General features: G+C 41.1%; 2 protein-coding genes across 8 annotated transcripts in view; one reads left to right on the top strand and one right to left on the bottom strand.

The window, feature by feature from the left end:
- Nucleotides 1-463: 463 nt before the first annotated feature.
- GIN1 (gypsy retrotransposon integrase 1) lies at nucleotides 464-15054 on the bottom strand. 4 transcript variants are annotated; one of them, XM_072358955.1, is made up of 8 exons: nucleotides 14944-15054; nucleotides 10890-11035; nucleotides 9788-9981; nucleotides 8361-8666; nucleotides 6979-7167; nucleotides 6714-6881; nucleotides 6008-6296; nucleotides 464-3167 (listed from the first exon to the last, which is right to left on the bottom strand). In XM_072358955.1, the coding sequence occupies exons 2-8, from the start codon at nucleotides 11026-11028 to the stop codon at nucleotides 2875-2877; spliced, it is 1578 nt and encodes a 525-aa protein (XP_072215056.1). In that variant the 5' UTR covers nucleotides 11029-11035; nucleotides 14944-15054; the 3' UTR covers nucleotides 464-2874. The 4 variants fall into 4 exon arrangements, with proteins under 4 accessions (XP_072215056.1, XP_072215057.1, XP_072215060.1 ...); XM_072358956.1 differs by having other exon boundaries at nucleotides 2744-3167; nucleotides 9905-9981; XM_072358959.1 differs by having other exon boundaries at nucleotides 2744-3167; nucleotides 14868-15031.
- Nucleotides 14816-23583, top strand: part of PPIP5K2 (diphosphoinositol pentakisphosphate kinase 2) — a 51909-nt gene continuing 43141 nt past the window's right edge. For 2 of the 4 annotated variants that reach the window (XM_072358951.1, XM_072358952.1), the window contains exons 1-2: nucleotides 15079-15143; nucleotides 22884-23276. In XM_072358951.1, coding sequence (XP_072215052.1) covers nucleotides 23133-23276 — 144 coding nt within the window. In that variant the 5' untranslated portion in view covers nucleotides 15079-15143; nucleotides 22884-23132. Of the gene's footprint in view, nucleotides 14936-15074; nucleotides 15144-22883; nucleotides 23277-23583 lie in introns of those variants that run through there. The other 2 variants (XM_072358950.1, XM_072358954.1) reach the window with 2 other exon arrangements.

Genomic DNA, 23583 nt, shown 5'->3' on the forward strand with positions numbered 1-23583 from the left:
CAAATAGCATCCTCTGTGCAGAGTTTCTGCCCCCCAGTGAGAGTGCAGTGCTTGTGTGTTTCAGTTCTAGTTAGCTGAAAACATCTATTTAAGAGCCGTAATGAAATATATATATATATATATATATTCTATTATTATTTATTTCCTGGTTTGAAAATATCAAAGAGGCAACTGTGCAAACAGATTTTGATGCTGTGTCATTAGAGTAATGATGTCTGCCACAAAAGGTCATTGATACGGATGTTGCACTGCAGTGAGCAAAGGAAATTCATCTATTTCTCAAAAATGGCCTTTCCAGAAGATTTGTCAGCGGCTTGCTGTGAAAAGTAACTCATGACTCATTGCTGTCCTTCAACAGGGAACATTCAGTTCTTGGGAGAAGGAGGGAAAAACTTCAAAATGTCAAGTATTGTCTAAAGCTGGAACACAGGAGCACAGAATGAGCAAATGCTACACAAGAGTTCAGGAAGCATTCAAATATGAGATATGGTTTATCATTCAATACTGAAACGCTTTGAGCGTTCATACAGAGGCTTTTCACCAGCAAACTGATTTTCTTCTTTTTTTTTTTCTTTTTTCCTTGACATGTTTTTCATCTAACTAATTGCTAGCTGATAATTGGTGCCAGAAGCAAACCAGAAGGAAAAACATGCTGGGAGGTATGAGCAAACTGGCTGTTATTTCATGCTGCGTTCTCCTATTTATTCCTCCTTCCTGAACAACTTGCCACAAGGGGGCACAAACTCTATTAAAAAACAGAATTTCTAAGAATACTGTCAGGGAGTAAGAGTCTTCTGCTACTGTCCCACCATAAAACAGGCCCTCATGCCTGGCTGAAGATGGGCGCCTGTGCGATTATAGAGGTTTCTGCTCACCATGCTGACAACTGTGCACTGTGCAGCATTTACTCAGGTGAGGGCGGAGGCTTTCCTCTGGTTTCCCAGAGCACCGTGTGCTATTTGCCATGTCTCAGGTTTCCTGGTGGCATCTTTTCCACAGTTTCCAGTGATTGTTTTTTTCGAATCATTACCTTGAAAACCCTCTGTTTCTCAATAAACCTCCTATGTGCGCAGAAGGCTTCATTTCAGGGCACCTAAGAGGCACTAATGCTTGCCTGTTAATGCAGTAGACCACTATTACCAGTAAACCTGAATGATCAGCATTACGCAGACTGTTAAATGGTTACTGTTTTTCCTATTCCACTGTCAGTTCAGCACTTTATTTCTCCCCAGTGTAACTACAACAAGCACACAGCATGTGTTACACCAGAGCTCCCCCATGCACCCACAGAAAAGAGCTCCACAGAACTGCATGAGCAGCAAACCGAGCTCTGCCGGCTTACACTGTGAGCCCAGCACCTGCCTTCTGAAACAGTCTCAACAGGGAAAATATATGCAGGGAAAAGAAAACATTTCTAGATGGATTTTAAGATCAGATCCTGGAATACTGTTACTGTGCTTGTTACTGTGCTCAGCTGTCCTTTCACATAGCTCTGAACCATTCTGCCACAGGTGTGCCATGTAACAGGTATGAGTTTCTACATGAGTTAGATATCTAATCAGTCTTTTTACCTAAGTTAAGAGAAAGCCCTTAATAAGTAAATACTTTCCTCTTCCAGATTTTGTCTAATGACTACCATTATAATTAGCCCTTTAAAAGCCAACTGCATTAAATGCCACATGGTATCCAGCAGCAGAGATGGTAAGGAATGCAGGGGTACAGAGAGCAGGAAAAGTGAGTTTTCTGCAGTATCAAATGGATGCTGCTGCATTTCTAAATTCAGCCCCCTGCTAGCATTCTTCCTCTTCCTGTCACTCCCCTATAAAAGCAGCAGCTTACACTCATCAGTTTTCCACATGAAAGTTTTTGCTCAGCTGACTTTAGCAACAGACACATTTTAATCTTACCATGAAATATAGTCTTCTTGGCAGGAAGCCTAGGAGTGCAACAACTTATTCAGTGAATTCAGAGAATAAATAAGACCAGCCTTCACCTTTCCTTGGGTACTGTCAGCAGAAATCCCCCAATCTATGCTAGCTCTGGGAAGATAGATCACTCAAGGAAACCCAGATGTTTGTGAAAAAAGAACAAGTGAATGCTGACTGCTCTTATGATTTTCACGTGCGTGAGGAACTAAAACTGCTCTCCTAGCAGAGTTTTGATGAGCAGGGAGCAGCTGAAGGCCTCACTGTTCCATATGCAAAACATCACCTGTACTTTTGGCAGCTTTATTCTTTTGTGACAGCTTTGATCTGCAGACTAGAGTATAAATTTAAAGCTGTAAAAAGCAGAGCTTGCAGCTTCTCATGAAAAACGAAAACCAGTTTTATAACAGGAAGACACCAGCTTCTTTTCCTTTCTACAGGGAAGACAGAATTTCTATTGTTCAGATTATCTTCTTCCCACAACACCTCTACCCATTAGGAATGAGTCATATGAGAACTAATGGAAAGGTCATTACAGTGAAATGTGTTGTATCCTGAGTGGGTAACAGTAAAGCTGGGCCCTAAAATCATTTTACTAATAGAAACTGAACTACAGCAGCATGATGAGAACATGTGCTTTTACCAGGTTGTGACAGTACTGGTCAGTGAATGCTTACTTCTCCATGCCCGCTTAAATTAAATTAACAGGACATCTACTTGTTTTTAAGTGTATATACAGTAGCACATGTGCTTTTACCAGGTTGCACCAACAATCTGTTAACAGAGTGATTACTTTTTAATGCCCATGTAAACTAACAACTGGACACCTTCAGTGTTGTTAAATTCATACAGCAAAATGGATTTGGCTGAGGAACTTAGAGCTATTCGAACTTTGACAGCCTGCCATGTATGCTCCATACTGTTTGTCAATGAAACGCCATGAGATAGTTTAAGTATCTTCCATCTTGGTCTGAAGTGTCCAGCAAGGTGAAGGCCACTGTCCTGCCCTTGCACTGTTTGGTTCAACACAATGATGATCTTCTGTCAGCTCAGTCTGATGCCCGCTATCTGCTGATTCTTGGTCTTTGCAGGCTGAAGGTGGCACTGGAACAGCAGACGTGACATAAGCATTTATGTCCTCTCCAGCAACAGGGTCCTGCTGGCCTGCATTGTGTGATCTCTCAGATAAGCCAATGTAGTCATGGTCAACAACTATTGCACCTTGTAAGAAGTAGCGGTCATCTGCAAAACAGAAAGTACCTGTTAATGCAGATCCTTCTAGTTCACTGAAAGCCATACTGAAGATGACAGTGAGGTGCCATCTAGATTACTAGAGTGACAGCAGTGGCTTTCCTAATTTTACTAAACAGTAAATGTCTGGTTGCGTCTCATACAACCATGAAATAATGCTTATAATGCTCATGTTTAGAAGGGTTGGGTGTTGTGTTTTTTTTGCTGTGTTATAGATTAGCTTGAAGACTGTCATAGTCACTTGCTGAGCTAGTAACTTAAATGAATGGACATGCACATTCTTCTGCTTTGTGCACCAGCATACAGTGAAATGTGGCGTCTACAAATTCTTGGTGGGAAATTGCAATGCAGCACAATAGCTTTCTTTTTTATGGGGGGGGTGGGGAGGGAGAGGAGGGGGAAGTAAAAGGGGATTAAAACAGTTTTACAGAATTTTATGACATCCACATTGATTAGTACTATATAGCTCTACTGAACTTTTCTATACGTTTACTGTGTTTAATTTTTCCAAGGGAGTTAAAATAAAATGAAAATAGTTTGATCAACCCAATCAAATGCATGTCAGCATGAGATTTATACTACTGTCCTGGAATATGGCATTAGGCACTATCTTCTTGCTCAGATGAGGACCCTACTGGGAAAAGAAGTTTTCTAGGGGCTATGAATTCATTCACGAGTTATAATTCTCAACAGACATGTCCTCAATCTGTCTATGCACATTCTTGAATCACTTGAGCATTGGAACTACATGGATTCTCTTGAGTTTAGTATTTAAACTAAACCACATTTATGCATGAAAAGATATTGCTTCAGACATGTGAATGCATGTGTACACAGGGTGCTCTGCAGTCTCTGCCAGGCCATTTAAATACCCGGTAGCAAGCAACCCAGGTTTGCTTAGACTTCTAATTCATCATGCTTCTGCCAAATCTATATACCAGTGCACTGACTCAAGATTTATCTTTAGAGCAAGAGTGTTACAAAAGGCTAGAAAAATGCCATGCTTCTACTTGTCCTTCCTTAACAGCATACAGCTTTAAATTCATGTAAGAAATATGCACTCAATTTTCATCCTTCGTCTTTCCTGCTTAAAAAGCTCAAATCCACACTTCCAGTGCAATACACAGAAGAAAACCTGCTTGAAAAATCTGAAGTGTAAGCAAAATCCTTAGGAGCACTAACAGGACAGACACCTCACCTAAGATGCACTTTCCCACATTCACTTCAGAGAGACAGCTGTAAATACTTTGTCTCCAACTCAAGGTTATGCAAAGGGACAACTATCAGTCTGACACACCAGAGCCAAAGAAATAATAAGTTAGTTGCTAACAAAGAACAGTTCTTTGTTATAAAAAAGGTACATGTGTCTTTAAGGATGTAAAAGCTGTAATTCACTGTAATTTTACTACCCTTATTCTAACGAAGTAAAGCTTCCTTTCCTGACTTCCATTAGGCCATTTGATAAAGGCTGTCTATTATTTTGGACAAACCTAGTTTACTTCTCTCTGCAGTGTAAATATGTCTGAACAGAAAAATATAGTTTTAGAATTCATACATATTCATAACCCACTGATTTCCTCCCTCCTTCTCCTCCCCATCCCATGTCAGACAACAAGTCTTCAGTCACTCTCTGGGAAAGAAAAAACCCTCCCTTTACTTTCCATTTCTGCAATGTTTGTTGGTGAACCTGTCAGACTAATCCTACAAAGACACTGTACTTCACTTTCCAGACTGGGATACAATTTACCCAACCTGCTGCAGCAGCTGCACAGGACCTGCATGTGACTTTGCCTCTCAGCTCAGCAGTTCAGCCAAGAGCTGGAAGCCACTGAGTGATGGTCCCACAGCAACAGCAGCATCTGAGAGAAGCTCTGTGACACTGCAGTTCTGGTGACACAAGCTGCAGCAGAGGCTGACAAACGGCCTTGATACCAGCTCCTCCTGTGAAAATCCAGAATAACTTCCAGCTTTGTAAACCCTCTGTTTTATGTGATGGAAGACGTGGCTGTCTCAAGATAACTGATGTGCTTTAAAGAACTAGTGCTCAACCACGTGTGCTGAAGAGGTGGAAATCCCTCCACTTTTCAAGAATCCTGAACAACAGTTCTGTGACAGAAGTCTTCCCAATGCTGGGGATGCCTGAAGTGACACACAGACAACATCAGCAGAACATAAATGGCTGTTGTTGTTTGATTAATACAGAATCATTGTAAAAAGGGCACATAGAATGTGCAAGAGAAACAGTGGCTTAGGAATCTCCTTCTTCATGATTGCAGTTTAAAACAAACTCTCCACAAGTCAGGCTTTGATGTAGTTTCTGTAGTTCAAGGTTTTAGAGGACGGCCTTTTTGTCTAAACATGTGCCATCTTCACCAGTCAGAGGAAGCACAAACAAACAAACAGACAAACATTTCCACTGCATAAAAAAAAAAATAAAATTAAAGTGGATCCTGTCTGTATCAAAACAAGTACACAGTCAGAGGATGCTCTATGAATACAGTTCAGCCTAATTATACCTCTAGAATACTTCTATCAGCCAGCACGAACAGGGCCAAACCACATATTAGAAGCAATTTCCGTGGAATTTTTTATTTTTTTAGAAGATTTCAAACATGATTCATTAACTTTGTTCCGTGCTCTGCATAGGTTGGAAGCCATTAACACATGCTGTTCTCATTAATAACAACTGCAATGATTTCTCCACTAGCTAGTATTGGTTCTGTTCACCCTGGTCACTGAATCATATTCTTTCATTGCAATAACCTCACCTAACAGCCACACATGGCAGGAAAAGTTAACAGTATATACATAGAAAAAATATACACACACACCTTTTTCATTGGACCCTCTTATGTATGGCTTGAGATGAGACATCTTGATGGGCCTTTTCAATCTGGATCCTGTGGCATCTCTTAATATTGCACAGCCATTTTCTGTGATGTAATCTATAATACAAGGACCAACCCATTCTGACTGGAAACGACCATCTTTCCACCAATTTTTTCTTTGTCTGAGGACTTCATGACCGACTTTAAGTCGAAGGGTATTTAATTGCTTTGGTTTCCTTTTGATATTGATTTTATTTCTAGGTTTCTGTTCATCTGAAGTGGTTTTCTCCATCTGCAATAGACATTTACATGAATTACATTTTCTTTATCCAGAAATAATCAAGTATTTTCATAACATTGGTTAATAAAGCAGAAGTTTAACATTAAATGTCTTTGGATGTCATAATGTGTAGAACTGGAGTGCACTGAGGAAATGTACTTAATCTTCATGTCCTAAATCAATAGTCCATAGGAAATGTTTTTCAGTTTCCTTGAGTATGCAGCCCTGTAAGTCAAGAACGAAACATATCTCTTTTTCTTATGCATAAGCATACATACACTGAAACTCAGGGGTTGGAAGCTGAAGAAAAAAAGGAAAATATGCATTGCTCTAAAGGTTGGTTATACTTTAAACTTAAATCTCTCCATCTTCTGTTTCTTGTCTCATCAGTCTCCTTCCTAGAAAAGTCTGAAATTATAACACATGTACCTGGCCATCTGAGGTTTTCTCTCCTTCAAGTGCTTGACTGGCTCCTCTAGTTGCTTCAAATATTTTTGCAAACATACTATCTTGTCCTTCCACACATGTGTTCATTGGTTCAACAACATACGGGTTACGATTAAACATTTGGAAGTAAGGGGTGTTTTGATCTGTCTCCTGTTTATTTGGGAGGCAAAACGCAAGCCAATTTAGCATGAAGTTTTTGTATATATTTTATGGGACTTCAGTCAAAAGAGGAAGAACCTGTACTTACCAAATTAGTCAAATTGAAAGCATAGGCTATAGCAGACAAATGTTCATCCCAATCGTTTGGATGATCTGTGCAGTATTTGTTAAGGAAAGCTTTGACTGTCTTGCATGTTCTTTCAATTACTTCATCGGTTTGAGGATAAGACAATACTATTTGTTTCATTCCAAATAGTGCAAATAGCTCTTTGTTTATCTTAGAAAGAAAAATAAGACAATTATTGAAAATTTCCATTTTTTGTATCATGTAGTTAATGCAAACATACTCGGTGATCTCCTGAGTATTTTGTTGGTGAGGTGGTGACTGAGCAAAGTCTTCTATATAAACTTTGCTCCGAATGTAATGCCTCCTATTTCACTACATTGTCCCACAATGGCTGTTGGTGATACAACAGCAGATGTTTTACCTTCTTACCAATATTCCACTATATTTTGTTGATGTGTTACAGACTGCAGCAGAGGGGCAGTCTGATAAAATGGTGTCTGACATGGAAGTGCGTTTATATTGAAACAAAGGTATGTCATTGAATTCCATGATGTAGGAAAAAGAAATGGCACTCACTGATATTCATCAACACTCGATGAACGTTTACAGTGACCAAACAGTGGATATGAGCACAGTGAAATGGTGTGTTTCTCTTCTACTGGCTCAGATTTTGATGAGCACAGTATGCAGGTCCTTGTTCTTAGTAGGCAAAAAAGCATAGTTATTTGTGCTATGTTGAAAAGGAGAGTTTTTTAGTTAAAAAGTTGTTCTATCAAATAAGAGCTCTGTCAAAGAGACTTCAAACTCACTGTACTGTTGTCATTCCTATGGAAATAAATATGAGGTGTTACTTTTGCAGTAACCTACTCCTACATAACAGTCCAGACCTAGGGGTGAGAGCTAAAGGGATCAGTATGGTTTAGGATATAGCAATCAATGTATTTCTGCCACAAACCCCGTTTATTATTTTCTCCACATCAAAGCCTCATCATTTCATAATTTCTGAGAAGATCGGACAAAGTCATCCATGATCATTAGATCTAAGGGTATTCTGACATTGGTCTATCTGCTACACTGGGCAATATGAAGCACTGAATAGATGAAGTATGGTGGAATGTTGGTGTACAAAATATTGTGGCAGTCCAACTAAATAACAAAATATGCAGTATGACTATTACGAAGTCATTTTGCTTTGTTCTTTACCCAAAGAAAACAGCTCTGGAAAAAGTTGCATACTGCTACAATTGCAAATAATTAACTTGTCATTTTCTGTTATTTATTTATTTATTTTTTAATTAATAAAGAGAATAAACATTATCATTACTAATGACCTAAAATGCAAATTTACTAAGGAGAAAAATGTATTTTTCTTGAAAAAATAAATCATCTATGTGAAGACTTACCTGATGAACAAGCTCCTTCCCTTGGTCAATTGGCATTTTTTGAGGGGGTCCATACAGGAAAAACACACTGATGATTGCCTTAGCGATTTCTGCTGCTGAGGTATCATGCAGAGGCAAGATGACAGTCCATTTTGTGAACAAATCTATCATGATTATGACATACTTGTGGCTTCTTTTGGTAGCAATAAATGGTCCCATTAAGGCTACAGTGACTGCTGTCCAGGGGTCTTCTGCTTTGATAGGATATGGTTTGATTGTGGTGGTGGTTGTACTCTTTGCTACTTGGCATTGCTGACATGCATACACCTGGTGAAGAAACAAGGGAAGATACTGTCAATAAAAAGTGATGGTGAAGGTTAACAACAATGAAATATCATAAATCTCTACTATTCCTCTGTAAATCAGGTCAGATCAGGTCACATCAAATTCATTTTATTATCTTTCTTATGATTTGCTATCCTTAGATTTTTCAGTCCTAGGGAAAAAAATAAAACCAAACCAAACCATAGTAAAGACCAGGGGAAAGGTATGTGCAGCAGCTCAGGGCTGAACTGCCCTCATTCCAAAAGCACTGTGCTAGTTCAGGTGCATAATATCAAATTCAAAATTCATCACTATCAGTAAATACTAAAGGAAGCATGAAGCACCCAAGCTTGAAATAAATAAAAATTCAATCATATCCCTTTTGCTTCCGTTGCAAATGCTGCAACCAATAGACAATGACAGTGAGCAAATCTCCCACATACAACAAAGATCAGCTTTATCTTCAAGACAGAACTCATTTTCCAGGTCTGAGTGAAAGCGAAGATTCATTCTCAGTTCATGTTACAGTTGCACAAAGTACTCAGGTGATGCAGGAAGCTGATAGCAGCAACAATTTGGCCACAAGGAACAACATTTACATACAGCTTGCACAAGAATCAGCTTTTAAATAGGGATTATGTCAATGTGTCTCTTGGTGAAGGAGGAGAAGGAATGTACCAAAGCAGTGATTTGTTTAACTGCCTCCCCAACACATATAGTTGGAAGGCAGAGGCCCATTCTCATCTGCCAGCAGTCATTCTGGCCAGTTGTACACACAGGATGGTACGCTGCAGCCTAACAAAGATATGTAGGAGAGCTTGCCAGCGAAGTGCCTCTCAAAGACCACATGCGCATAGCATACTGAAAGAAACTGTGGTTCCCAGAAAGAAATTATGGCTCCATACCAGTAACTAAAATATGGCTGTATGCAAGCTTCATAGTCAAGATGAAAAATAAAAAGGTAGCACTATGCTTTGTCAAAAAGGCTATTTAAAGTTTGATTGTAAGCTTCTGTTACCTCACCATTAAGCAATGATGACTACTGTATCAAAGTCACATCGTTACAAAACATTTGTAACAAAGATTACATTTTAAAAAAGCATCCTGTAGCTATCTGACCATACCCACTGTTTGACATCATTTGTTACAGAGGTCCAGTAGTAATTAGATTCCACTAAAGTCAGTGTCCTTGATATGCCATGATGAGTGCCTGCAGCATTTTCATGGCATTTCTGAAGCACCTTTTTCTTTTCTTCATCCGAAACAATTACAAGGCGCATTTGTTTTCTGTCTTTTCCAACATAGAACAATTTATTTTCTGAAAGAGAAAAATACCATCAAGTTACAAGCAAGAACATTGCCTTCTGTAGCTGGTCAGTATACTGAACTACTGGGAATTATTCAGTACAGAATGTATTAAATCAACTTCATTTTACCTTTGAAAGTAGAATGTGGGTGGTGTTCCTTTTTATTTTTATTTCTATTTTTTTTTTCTGTTTTTTTAAAAAAGACTTTTGTTATTTTCTCCTAAGAAAATATTCACCAACATTTATCAATCAGGACATGAGGTGCTAAAAGGGCAGGTCAGAATGCAAACTGTTCCCACAGAACTCCAACATTAACACAAGCAAGTGCTGGGGGTGTGAAAGGGATACAAGCTGTATCATGAGGTGTACTGAGCGCTTGCCAAGCAACCACACATTGTGATCCGAGGCTTTAACTCCTTCCTGTCTTCTCTCTACAAAGGCTGGGTGGATTTGATGTGACTGAGAGCACAAAGCAGATACAAAGGTTCAATACTTCAAGATGTCTTCCCAGGGATGTAACAAAGCTAGGGTGGGTCTGGAGGCTGTAAGATGACAGAGCAAAGTCCTTCTGCCCAGCCATGCACAAAGGGCTCCAACCAACCCAATCCTTCCTTGTAAGCAGCCACAGAGCTGGACTTCTACTGTTGCCCTATGAACATGGGGTTGCAGGAAAGTTTCCCAGTATCTAAAATGATGTTTGGCTTTCAGACAGATACATAAAACTTTTGTGCAAAGAGTCTGAGTTTCTGTAAACATTCTGTTACATATTAACAAGGGATAGGCAGGCTGTTTATTCGCAGAGGATGTATTATTAAAATCATAGTATGCTGCAGAGCCGGATACCACTCTTAGTGTTTTTATCAGTAAATCTTCACTTAAAAAATCATTTTCTCAGACTAGTTTGAAGGAAAATGTTTACCTTTGAAAACAAATTTTTTGGCTGCTCTTCTGATTCCACTTCTTTCACTTGATAATGTTGTGGGGTGGTACTCCCCTGTTCTTTTGTAGTATGCAATCTGTTTCAGGTGGAGTCCACCATTTTTTCCACTACGGACCATTGCTAACCTGTTCAAAATGAACAGCATTTGTTAGATGGAGCAACTATCAAAGCACCACATCTTCACTGGTTTAACTCATAAAAGTTAGTTTAGACAGAGGTGTCCCAGTGAAGTACCAAATTCACTTATCTAATTGAGATTTTCCTCCCAAAAGCAGCTATATTTCAATCCCACAAATTGCTTCAAGTGCTGTTAAGCTTTGTGCACCTGAGGGCCTTTTATACCATTCACAGCATCTTATCATAGAATTCTTAGAGTTGGAAGGGACCTCTGAGGGCCATCTTGTCCAATTCTCGTGCAATGAACAGGTCACCACAACTAGATCAGGTTGCCCAGGGCCTGATGCAGTTTTCCCTTGAAAGTCTCCAGGGATGGGGCATCCACCACAACACTGGGCAACCTGTGCCGATGCCTCATGATCTCACTGTGAAAGATTTTTTCCTTATTTCTAACCTAAATCTACCCCCTCTGAGCTTGAAGTCATTTCCACTTGTTCTTCTGCCACAGACCCCACTAAAGAGTCTGTTCCCTTCTTTCCTGTAGCTGTCCTTTAGACACTGGAAGGCCGCTATCAGATCACCTTGCAGCCTTATCTTCTCCAGGCTGAACAGCCCTCACCTCTCTCAGCCTGTCCTCAAACTAGAGGCATTCCATTCCAACACCAACACAGGCAATCACGAACACCACTTGACACACCATTTTGTTGTACACAACATTGGTTTTGTCAACATATATTTTAATATTTCTGAACAATGGCATCTTCCTTTGCATTTGCTGGAGAATGACAAGTGAAATGAAAAAATGAGAAAAATTGGTTGTCTTATTGTTATGACAACTGGATGGCTCTCACATGGAAGCGTGGACTAGATGTGTACAAACAGTCACCCTGACCTGAAAAAAAACACAGACAAATGGGAAAAACAAAAAACAAAAAAACCTTCCAGACAGAGACTGATATATTTATTTTCTTCATTAATTCATTTGACAGCCAGATTCTGAGGCCCCAGACAAGACTGTCTGCAAGTTAATAATTAATTCTCTGACATGGGCTGACTTCTCTGATCACATTAATAAACTAAAATGTCATTAGTAAATTGCGTCATTGGTGCAGGCAAAGCTTAGGTGTACCATGAATAGCCTAAAAATAATTACCAATTAATGACAAGCAGAAATATTCGCACAGGCCCGACAGACTCACGATTTCTTTTTATTATTTTTTTTTTTCAGATCTGCTCCTGCAGTAATGAACACGTAGATGGAACAGCTCTTTGATCCTGCTCTAATTGACTTGTACAAGAGCATGATCAGGTTTAGAGCCTGCCACGTTGTATTTTTTAAATGAATGCCCATTACCCACAGCATTAAACCAAACTTCTTCCTCATCTTTCCAGTGACACAAGACAAGACAACGTGACAACATGCAGTCTGCTAAAAGGAATAATCAGGTTGTCTGCCAGATCCGCTAAGTGGCACATAATTATTAAAAAAAATGACGTTATCTAGCCACTCCAGAATCCTCTGCCTCATTACATTCTGATGCTATTTGAAAACACAATATATATGCTAGGATATTCAGCTTCCAATGTCTAAATTCTCTCCTGCCTTTACTATATTTAGGGTGGGAAAGAGATAAAGAGTTCCACTGTGATTATACCTGTTTTTAATCACTGTTTCCCTGAGAAAGTGAAATGCTGCATGTTATTTATAGAATATCATATTCTCTGTAAGTAACTTGGTTGTGTTATCAATGTCAAATGCATGTCAGGAACTTCTCATTCAACCAGTGACAAGACCTTTGACCCACTGAATATTTCAGTTTGCATAAACGAGATCTGGCTTGCACAAACAGCCAAGTCCATCATCCTTCAACATTACAATTACAAAGCAAAATTCTCATAATTGAGAGAATTTCCACAAATAAGAACAGTTGTTTATCAGAAAAGAGAGCACTTCAGAAAAAGAATGAGTAAACCCAGAAGACAGTACAGTTTCCAGCTATACTGGCTGACATTCCTTTTCTTGGAAATTTACAACTGATAGTACAAGCCAAAGCAGCTGAGTTGGTAAGCTGGATAACAGCAGGAAGTAAGGTGAGGCTACCATGATAATATATTGTTTCCGCTTTGTTAATGTGGTCAATTAACTAGCACATCTGATAGTAAAAGATTACCGGTAAAGAGCAGTTAAAATATTCCATCTGATAGGCATATGCATTCAATATGCCTTCACTTAGGGCTTCTCCTGAAGGCCAGCCTGAAGTCACAAGAGCATGCCTGGAAGTGACAAGTGGCTGGGTGTGATTTCTCATGTACACAACAGGAATGATGGTCCATATTGGACTAACACAGATTTTCACATGCTGCATGAAAAGATGTTCCAGAACAATCTTTATTCTTTCAGTAGCTTCTGCTCATCACACATGTCTTGCTTGAGACAAAGTTCCCTGTTTAACATATGGTTATAGGTCCTGGAATAATAAAGTTGTGCAGCAATAAGATCTACCTGAGAAGCAGTGCAGCTTATACTTCAGCTGAACAAAAGTTTTGACTTAATTCCTGCAACACCAGTTTCTGTTATAGAAGTTTGGCAGAGTGCACATGGTCTGATGAAGAAAGAACACATTAAGTATCTTGCATAGCATCCACAAGCATTTAGAGTATTGTGTAGAATCCTGAATCAGCAAATTTAAGTGTTTCAGCCTGAAAGGAAAGCATTAAGTGAGTTTCCTTCCAGCATATTTAGCTTACTATGTCCCCATGCACTGTTTTGGTTATTTTAGAATAAACCATTACCACAGATAATTTACACAGTACCTCTATCAGTGTTCATACCATGGCTAGTACTTTATGCACATAAACTAATTACATAATGAGTATGTTAGAATCTTTGCCAAAACAGCCGTGGTGGCCATTAATACTTCACCATTTCACCTTTTAATGACCATCTTACATCCCCACACAAGCTGCAATACGATTCTGAGATCCTGTAAATGGAATGTTTTGTCAGGAATGTTTTTGTTAATCATTTTCCTCCTTTTCAAAGAATCACAGGATTGTAGGGGCCTGGAAGGAACCTCTGGTCATCACCTAGTCCAACCATCTGCTAAAGCAGGTTTCCTCCAGTAGTCTGTACAAAACATCCAGGCAGATTCTGAATATCTCCAGAGAAGGAGATAGCGTGACCTCCCTGAGCAACTAGTTCCAGGGCTCTGAACCCTCACCGTAAAGTTCTTCCTTGTATCTGTATGGAAGACCGTCCTGTGTTGCAGTTTGTTCTTGTTTCTCCTTGTCCTGTCTCTGTACACCACTGAAACGAGCCTAGCCCTCCATTCATTTGACTTCAACATTCAGATATTTGTAAGTACTGATAAGATCCCGCCTCAGTTTTGTCTAGACTGAACAGCCCCACGTCTCTCAGCCTTCCCACTGGAGGGAGCTGCTCCAGGCCCCTCAAGGACACGGTGCTGGCTCATGGCCAGCCTGCTGTCCTTTGCTGCAGCGCTCTCTTCCAGCAGGTCAGCCCCTAACCTGTACTGATGCGGGTACTTTCTCCCTGACCGCAGAGTACTTCCCGTCAGAAGCAGGAATTCCCTGGATAGCCTCGCGTGGCTCATGACAAAAGCCCTCCCTGAGCGGTGACAGTCTCCTACCGCCTCAGGGCACGCTCACTATTAGGCCCCCACGAACGCCCCAAGCGAGGAAGGAGCCGCTCCCACCCCACCGCTGGGACTACAGCGCCCATGATGCACGGCGCCGCTCCCCGGAAGTCAACGGCAGCAGCGCAGCTCGCGCAGAGCACGCCGGGAGCCCCATGTACCGCTAGCCGCCGAGCGGCCCCACCTGGCGAGGCCCTTCTTCGGGATCCGCCGCGCGGCTGAGCGGCACGCAGGGCTCTGCGCAGACCGCGGGTACGCACCCGTTCTGCAGGGATGCCGGCGCACACGCACAACCTTCCCCCGCTCACTCAGCAGAGGCGCCGCCGCGCCACCCCGCTCGGGACTTATGTGGCGCCCCCGGAAGTGCGGCGGGCAGGGTGGGGGCAGGGGCGGGCCTCCGCGGGAGGCGGGGCGGCGGCCCTTCAATGGAACGCAGGGGCGCGGGCTGCGCCGCGGGCAGGTGAGGCGGCGGCGGTTGTTGGTAGCGGTGCGGCGTAGCGTGTCGCGGTGCAGCGGTAGCCACGCTGGGAGCTTGTAGGTTAGCGGCTCTCACCGGGACCTTACGGGGCTGCGGTGGCGGGTAACGAGGCGAACGGTGTCGGGAGGGATCGGGCCCCGCTCTGTGCGGCGGGCGCGGCTCTGCGGAGCGCGGTGAGGCCGTCTCGGCGGCGGGCGGGGCTCCGAGCACAAAGGAGCGCTGTGTGCGGGGCGGCGGTGCGTCTCCCGAGCGGCCCCGGAAGCCGCTGTGAGTGCAGAGCGGAGCCTAGGCGGGGCGGAATGCGGTTCTTTTGACACCTGGTGGCATGGTCGTGCTCGTACAGAGCGGGCGTGTGGGTGAAGCGGAGGTAGAGAGACGGCGTAACGCTGCGCTTTGTCCTGGTGGCGTTTTCCACCACCCAGGGGCTTCGATGAGCAGTGGCGATCCCACAGCGCGCTACTGCTATGTGAAGCAGCTTTTGTCAGAGGGAGCTGATTGATGCAACCTCTTATGAGGCGTACACACGTGAAATGTGCAGAAGTCAGTTGCCCTGTGTCAGATGCTGTATGTTAGGGGAAGCCCCGTGCTCCTGGTGACTGTGCTTAGAGCAGAGCCTCCAGGAATTGCACCTGCTGCAGTCTTGGTGCTGAACTTTTTCCTCTTTGCAAACAATTGTCTAAACGAAGTAATGTGCTCTTTTCTCTGTGAGAGTGTAGAGAAGCTGTTTGGACAGGCTTCAGTGAGATCCCTAAAGAAAGTCTGTCCTTGGAACATTCAAAGTTGGCGTGAGCAGAAGGGTATTCTTGTGATGTGTTTGACAGGATTTGACTTGGAAATGAACTTGGAAGTCAAATGACAGAAAGGTTATCTGCTCTGTGGCTGTACAGGAGACAACAGGCATCTTGTGCCTGATATGATTTTGTTTACCTGCTTAAAAAATACTAGCCCTCTATCCTGCTATCCTGAAGGGATGACAGTGATATTTAGCAGAAAGCTTTTTTTTTTTTTTTTTTTTCCTTTTTTTTTAAAAAAAAAAAAAAAAAAACTTTTAAGGCACTTCAGACACTTGTTTTGAAGGATTGTGATAGTTCACTTTATAGTTTACACTCTCCCTGCTGAAGGGCTGGAGGCTGCCCTGCTATAAGTGCAGTCTGTGGAATGGCTTAGCTTAAAACTTGGAGTGAGTTTTATCAGGCTCGTTGCAGGTGCAGGAAACTCATGCTTTCGGTGGATGAGATGTTAGGAAAACAATTTTTCCCAGCAATGAAAGTTGTAAGGGGAAAATGTTTGCTTTGAAAAGACATTTCATGTTGTTTAGTGATTCTGAATGTCTGGAAATTCTTTGCCTAGAAAACTGCAGTTACTAGGGAGGAGAGCAAACATAGGGAGGTCAGCCAAAAGGTTACTGCCTGCAAACTACAGCAATTGTCCTTTAAGATCAGAAATCTAATTCGCCAACAACTTCAAAGGCATGTTTGTTTCTCATCTGTAAGTTGGCTTTATGACAGCGTCCTGGTTCTTATGACACTGTTCAACTGTCAGTTTTCAGTACATGATAAGAAGATTTATGCAGCTACTGTTATTTGGCTGGCCTGCCTGCAAAGCACTTCCAGAAATGTCAGTGCTCCTCTAAGTAGCACTGTTCAGAGCTGTTCTCACTAGGAAATGCTGGCAAGATGTGTGTTCATGGACTCCTGTATGCATCTCACTGGGGAGATACTTCACAGCAGGTACCTCCTGCTTGAAATCCGAAGCAGTGAGCCCTCAACAGTAAGAAGGAGCCCTTCACTTCGAAGGAAACTGCTGGTGAAGTTGTATTACAGCAGCCTAGTGGTCAGATCATTTGGATGAAACAGGTCAAAGCAGTGTTTTTGTTCCCTCCTGTCTTGGTGGCTTTGAGTCCCAGTTTTCTCTTTACTGGAAGAGTGTCTTTACCTTTTACCTTCCAGCCTCCATGATTCTGTAACCACTGAGCTGGAAAAAATAAAGTGAGTAAAAGCACCTGTGCTCTCCTGAGCTGAAAATGGACTGCAGGTAACAGTACAGTAGTTATTTGGCCAGGGAGAACCTTTGGAGCGCTTGGCTGGCTTCTGGCTCCTCTTTATTCAATTGTTCCTTTTTGGTCTCAGTAGAGCTCAGTGGAGTGAAACTGAAAGATTGGTCAGTTTCAGTTGTGCAGTGGGAGCTGTTATAATTTTTCTGGTGGTGTAATGCATAAAGTACTATGTAAGAATGCTTTTGGAACACGGCACAAAATATTTGTGGTGTTCCTGTACTTTGGCATGTTCACAGCTGTCTGTAATGTCGATTATGGCTTTTAACCTCACAGAGAGCTCTGCTAGGCTTTTGGGTACAACCAAGTGGCTTATTAAGAGCAACGGAGAAGCTGAAGAACTGTGTTTTTATATATATACAGTTCTCACTGTGTCACTGTTTTATGGCAGATTTTGAAGTGCTTAGGTGCTTACCCCTGAAGATCCCATACTTGCTGCTGTCAGCTCTCAGAATGCAGACTACTACCAGTTTGTTCTCCTTTCCATCTCATTTCTGTACTTCCTTCACCACCAGTAACCCAGTATACCAACCGCCTTTTGTGGTTTGTTGTGCCTTAAATTGGGTTACAGAATTGAAATTCTGAACAGATAAAATGCATTTCAGCTACAGTAAGGCAAACGTTTTTGCTGTTGTTAGTGTCGTTAATGAAAACCATAGTTGCAGCAGCTTTAACAGGAAGAAGTCTTTTGATACCTTACTGAGACAACCTGGAAAACTGGTATTAAAACTGTTCAGGTTTTCACTGCTTAATTTGAGTTGGATGAAACCAAATGGACTCCTAGTGGTTTGGTTATCCTTGAGGTCCCTTCCAACCCAAGCCATTCTATGATTCTATATGTTTTATATAATCGTGTAACATATGAGTACCAGTGACGCTTCATGTACAGCCAAAGTGTAAATGTAACAAGAGTGTTCTGTAGTTTTCATGGCATTTTGAAGAGAAGTATGCTTGAGTAGTTCCTGATTTATAAGTGTTTGGTAGCTATTTCTTGTATGATGTATTGGTTTTTTTTCTTGAGGTAACAGATGAGAAATGTTTTTATTCTATTTTTGTTCTATTACTTTCCATTAGAGTTCAGTGGAGACAATAGTAGTTCTCTGATAGGTGTCACTGCACCCAAGAAGCACTAGCTGAATGCTTTACCTTCTGTTTTAAAGGACTTGTCTGTGCTTTTATTAGTATTCACAACATAGCTGTTAACACTGAGCCTCTTTTACATGTCTGTTCAGACCACTGCTGCTGTGTTGAGCGGATTTGATGCTGGCTTTTCCTGGAATGCTAATCTTCATGGTCTAAGTAAATTTGGGAAATACCAAGGCTGGATTCCTGAGCTCTTGAAACATGTAGAGTGGGGACAGGAAGGCCGTTTGGGTGAATACCTATTAACATTTCACGAGGACTACTTTTTTTCTTAGTATTACTCTGCTAGAATATGCATTCTGTGTGTATATATTTTGCTAGAATGTATGTTCTGCAAGGAAAAAGTATATAGTGTGCCACTGGAGTGAGCACTGTGCTTTTAGTGCTCAGCAGGCTGTCAAAATATGTGATGCAAGTACTGCTCTATTTGTCCATTGATGCTAAATTTGTGTGCAGTTTTAAATCATTAGGATTTAAATGTCATCACTAAATGTCCATAATAGTAGCAAAAGTTCAAGAACTTACACATCTTCTTTGCAGTGCATTACTTTAGTGCCATCTGACTTGTTAGGTAAAAGCTCAGATATGTTTATTTTAAGGTAACTAATTTTCTCTGAGCATTTGTGGGGATTTTGTTTTGTTTTGTTTTTGGCCAGAAGGTACCACGTTGTCATGAGCAGGAAGTTTAAGGGTGGGTGGAATGAACAGGATGTACATTTGATTGAAAGTCCTTTCTGAAACAACACTCAGTTAAGCGGAGGCTTTTGAAAATAGATTTTTAATTTGTAAAACAGAACCCATGTGTAACAACTGAGATTAGAAGGGAATGTAGACTAATTAATTTTACTTGGATGTAGATTGTTTGGGAGGAGATTGTTGTCTGCATTTTTTTGATGTTATCTCTCTGCAGATGGGTCAGTGTGTACTCCAATGGGAAGCTTTGCATGTTGTCTTGTTTAAACTGTAATCTTCTCTGAGGTGTGCATGTAATCTTCATTGCGTGAAATGAATGCTCATGCACCAGGCACAAGAGGATCTTGGATGGAGAATGTCTGCCCTAACACTGCTGCTTCTGCTGCTCACTTCTGGTGGTTTAACCTGGCAGGCAGCTTACATGCAGCCTGTTCCCTTCCCTGGGTAGGGTGGGGAGTACAAAAGTGTTGCAGGTCATGGGTTGGATAAAGATGCTTTACCAGGTAAATCAAAACAGTACAGGGAAGCAAACTGAAACAAGGTATGCATTCTCTGCTTTCCATTGGCAGGCAAGTGTTTGGCCACACCCAGGGCAGCAGAGCCTATCAGGGCTTAACAGTTTCTTTATAAACAGATAACGTCGCTCCCAACATCTCTTCTTCCTCCTTTACCCCAGCTTTTATTCTGGGCATGACCCCACATGGTATGGGACATCCCTTTGGCCAGCGTGGGCCAGTTGTCTCGGTTCTGTTCCCCCCCACTCCCTTGCTGTCATGGCTGCATGAGGAGCGAAGTCCTTGGCTCCCTGTGACCACTAAAGCATTGGTTTGTTACCAACATTATTCTCATCCTAAATCCAAATCACAGCACCATGCCAGCTACTGGGAAGAAAATTAACTCAACCCTGGTCAAAACCAAGGTACTTGTTAATACAGAAAAACGGTTGCTAGAAAGACTCATCTTTGTTTCTGGTGCTTTCTCTGAACATCAGTGAAACACCTCTCTGACAGTCTTTCTGAGGTAGTTGGGACAATGTCAGAAGAGAGCTCCATCCTTTTGCTCCGCCATTATTGTTTCTACTAGGTATGCAATTTGAGAAACAGCATTTGTCAAATTACTACATAGTGGTTTCCACTTTTTTCTTTTTTTCTTTTTTCCCCCATCTCAGATAACTATAGATGTGTTGGAAGGCTTCTGTAAGTTATTCACTGTATTCACAGTTAATTACTCTCTGATTTCTCTTTCCATGTTACTTTCCTTGGGCTCTTGTTACTTCACACACAGTGGGAATGGACTTCTGTATTTTTACTATAGCCAAAGCATTTGCAGGAGAAAGAGTTCTAATTCTTGTCTTTTAAGTGTTTATTCTGGACATAAATTATTTATATCCTGACTCAATTTTATGCTAATGAGAGTGGCCTGCAGCATCTGCTGTCTGTAGGATAAGCTGCTATCCATCAGAAGTCAGGATGCCAGCTTATATGCAATTCAGTGAGTCTGTGCAGTAATTTACGAGAGCATCAATAGTTTTTCTTATTCCTTTGTCTTTGGTCATATTTTTACAAACTCTCTGGAAGCTTTGTGGTCCAGTGGCAATAGTAGGAGATGGCAATTAAGTAACTCAAAACCTGGATGACTGTGCGAGAAATTGATTCCAAGATTTCTTTTACTTATTCTGCAAAACTTTCACTTATGCATTCTCCCCTTAGGACTGTAAGTTGTCCTTCACAGAATCATAGGACGGCCTGGGTTGAAAAGGGCAATAATGATAATCTAGTTTCAACCTCCCTGCTATGTACCGAGTTGCCAGCTGCTAGACCAGGCTTCCCAGAACCCCATCACATTCATCCTCTTATCTTTTCACTTATGAAGTGATCTGTATTTATGTAGCTGTGCCTAAATACTTCTGGAAATTTTATCTCTCCTTCCCTGGCATTTTATGTTTTGCCAAGTTGCGTGTTCTATGTATCTGGGATAGGAAGACATCTGTATTCCTAAGAAGAAAAAAAAAAGAAACCATGAACTTTTCCTTCAAAGTCATCATTGTCTCCTTCCCTCTAGACTCAGCCTTTCTGCAGTAACACAGAATATAAACTTTTCCACAGGAGTTGGGGGAACTTGTGCAGTTGAAAACTATATGATGAAAGAAAGCCCACCTTTCTGATGGCCTTCTGATTATCTGCTTCACGTGAATGTTTTTTCTTCTTTAATAACTTTTTTGAACTTAAGCTATTCCCATGAGACATTTCTTTCACAATTACAACATTTGGCTGGGGAGAGGGAAGCAGACTAAACAGCTCCAAGGGGAACTTTTAAACTTATTTTTCATACTCTACCGGGTGGAGATGTTTTGTTTTGTCAATCTTTTTTCAGCTGTTTCAAAACTTGTATTATTTGCCAGTGTCTGTTGGTAATGACCTTTGCCCTTCTGAAGCTTGCTGGAATTAGGATTTGGAAAGCTTGTTTTCTCCACCTTTTTGTAAATAAGGTTGATTTCTTGAAACCTAATTTCTAACTCCCATGGGAGCAAGGTGATGCCAGGTGTTTGAAGTTTCGTTTTGTTCTTGTTGCTTGAAGGACCAATAGGTGCAGTGTAACAGGATAAGAGAAAACAGTCTTTTATTAATGAAATTGAAAGACCTAATATGTAAAACATGTTTAGGAAAGAAATATTTTTAATTACCTTTGTCAGTCTAGATCCTCATGTATGTCTTGTTCAGACATCAGCTTCAGAGTCTGAAACAGCTGTGTTGTTTGTCTGTGCTTATCCTATTGCTCCCTGACAGGTCCATTCTAGGTAACTTTTGCTCTGTTTACCACCCTCTTTCTGAGGAAGCTGAATGGCTGACCACTGTTGGAATGTACTATTGCTTCATGCACCTGGTTCAAGGAGCAGTCATTTTGACAGATATTTAAAGACAAATTCAGTTCTGCTGAGGCATCATTATTGAATGGCACTTATGTAATGATCTGAGTAACAGACAACCTAAAGCATCAGATCAGCTTCTGGACAACCGCTTTATTAACATTCTGAATAACTGTAATAGATTATAATTAATGGTATAAAGCTGTGCACAGCTTGCAGCAAGAAGAGTTACCAATTAATATGTCAGAAGGCTCAGTGCAGGGTCGTTAATTCTGTAGCCAACTTACTTGGCCAAGAATGTATTTTCATGTGACTGATTGGAAGGTTACAGAGTGCTCTCTTCACTGGTACAGTACTGCTCCAAAGTGCTTCTGGAAGAAGGTAGTGATAGTGCATGCCTCTGTAGATATTAGCTTTCAGTGTGAAAATGAAACAGTGTTTTGCTGGAAGTAAATATGCTTGTAACATCAAGGTAGCATATGCATTCTGCTTTCAATCTGGAGATTTGCTTTCTACTTTAGAATGGTTTGAAAGGCAACCTTACTCTTTTTTTATTTGCTGTTTGTTTCGTTTGATCAGGAAGCTTTGGGGGAAGACAGCTGGTTGAGAGTTAGAAAGGTTAAATGTTTTTGTTCTTTTATCTTAGTATGCGGTCTCAACTTTACTCTTCTGAAGTTAGGAAAAAATGCAATTGACAGTTTTACTTTACTCAGTTATATTGTCTGTTTTGAAAATGTGGGTCAGTAGTTTGAAAATCTCTGGAAAGTATTTTCTCTTCTCTAAAGACATGTGTAAAAGCATATCCTGTACTTTGTAGCATTTTCTTTCTGATATTTTCCTCAGCGGCATATAAACGTCCAGATGTTTTTTCTAAATGAGAGGTTTATTTTTGTGTATCTTTATCAAGCGTGTGAGTTTGTTTATTTATTTGGTTTTTTCTTTTTCTTTTTATTTTTTTCTTTTATAGGTTCAAAAGCAGTACCATCTCAGGGAAGCAGTAGCCTGTTGTGGGTCTCTTGGAGCAATATTAAACCAATAATGAGCAGATGATACTAGGGAAACAGTGTTTGGTGACATCACTACTGTAGCAACACTGCTCAAGCAGCATCAACAGGCCAGGGACTACTGTGCTCCCAAGTCAGTAGGAAACATGCCCATTATCTCAGCTGCCAAAGTGACTGCAGTCTCAACATAAATATCTGTAGATTTTGCAGCTATGTCTGTTAGTACAGCAGAGAGTGATCCTCCTAGATTCTTCGTTGGTGGAGAAGATGGAGAAGAATTGTTGGATTCAGCCAGATCTACAGATTATGAACATTTCTATGACCATGGGGAAGAAGAGGAGGAAGAATATGACTCAGTACGTACTGTAGGGGCATATGTGTTGTTTGTATGTTCTCTAGCATTATTTTATTTTGAGATGATGTTAGATTACAAAGGTGTAATACTGAAGTGATGTTCTGAATTGGGAAATGTTCATATTCAGTTGATGATCTTGTTGCTGATGTTTGAAAACGTGGCACCCTTGAGAAGTAAATGTACCTTGAATTTGGAAGTAGATACACTTTACCTTATTGTTGTTTCAGATCACCTACGCTTTTCAGGCCTGATTAAGCTTCTGTTATTGAGCTTCATGTCCTAAACTTTCATTGTATGCATTTGTACAA

Source organism: Excalfactoria chinensis, chromosome Z (assembly GCF_039878825.1).
Source record: "Excalfactoria chinensis isolate bCotChi1 chromosome Z, bCotChi1.hap2, whole genome shotgun sequence".
Lineage (NCBI taxonomy): Eukaryota > Metazoa > Chordata > Aves > Galliformes > Phasianidae > Excalfactoria > Excalfactoria chinensis.

What these genes read in the sequence shown, in the direction of transcription:
- GIN1 (XM_072358955.1), bottom strand. Translation starts at nt 11,028, where the DNA reads ATGGTCCGTAGTGGAAAAAATGGTGGACTCCACCTGAAACAGATTGCA. An exon ending in CAAATGATGTCAAACAGTGG is followed by an intron (nt 8,667 to 9,787) that starts GTATGGTCAGAT and finishes TTTCTTCACCAG; the next exon opens with GTGTATGCATGTCAGCAATG. An exon ending in CTTTCAATTTGACTAATTTG is followed by an intron (nt 6,882 to 6,978) that starts GTAAGTACAGGT and finishes CCAAATAAACAG; the next exon opens with GAGACAGATCAAAACACCCC.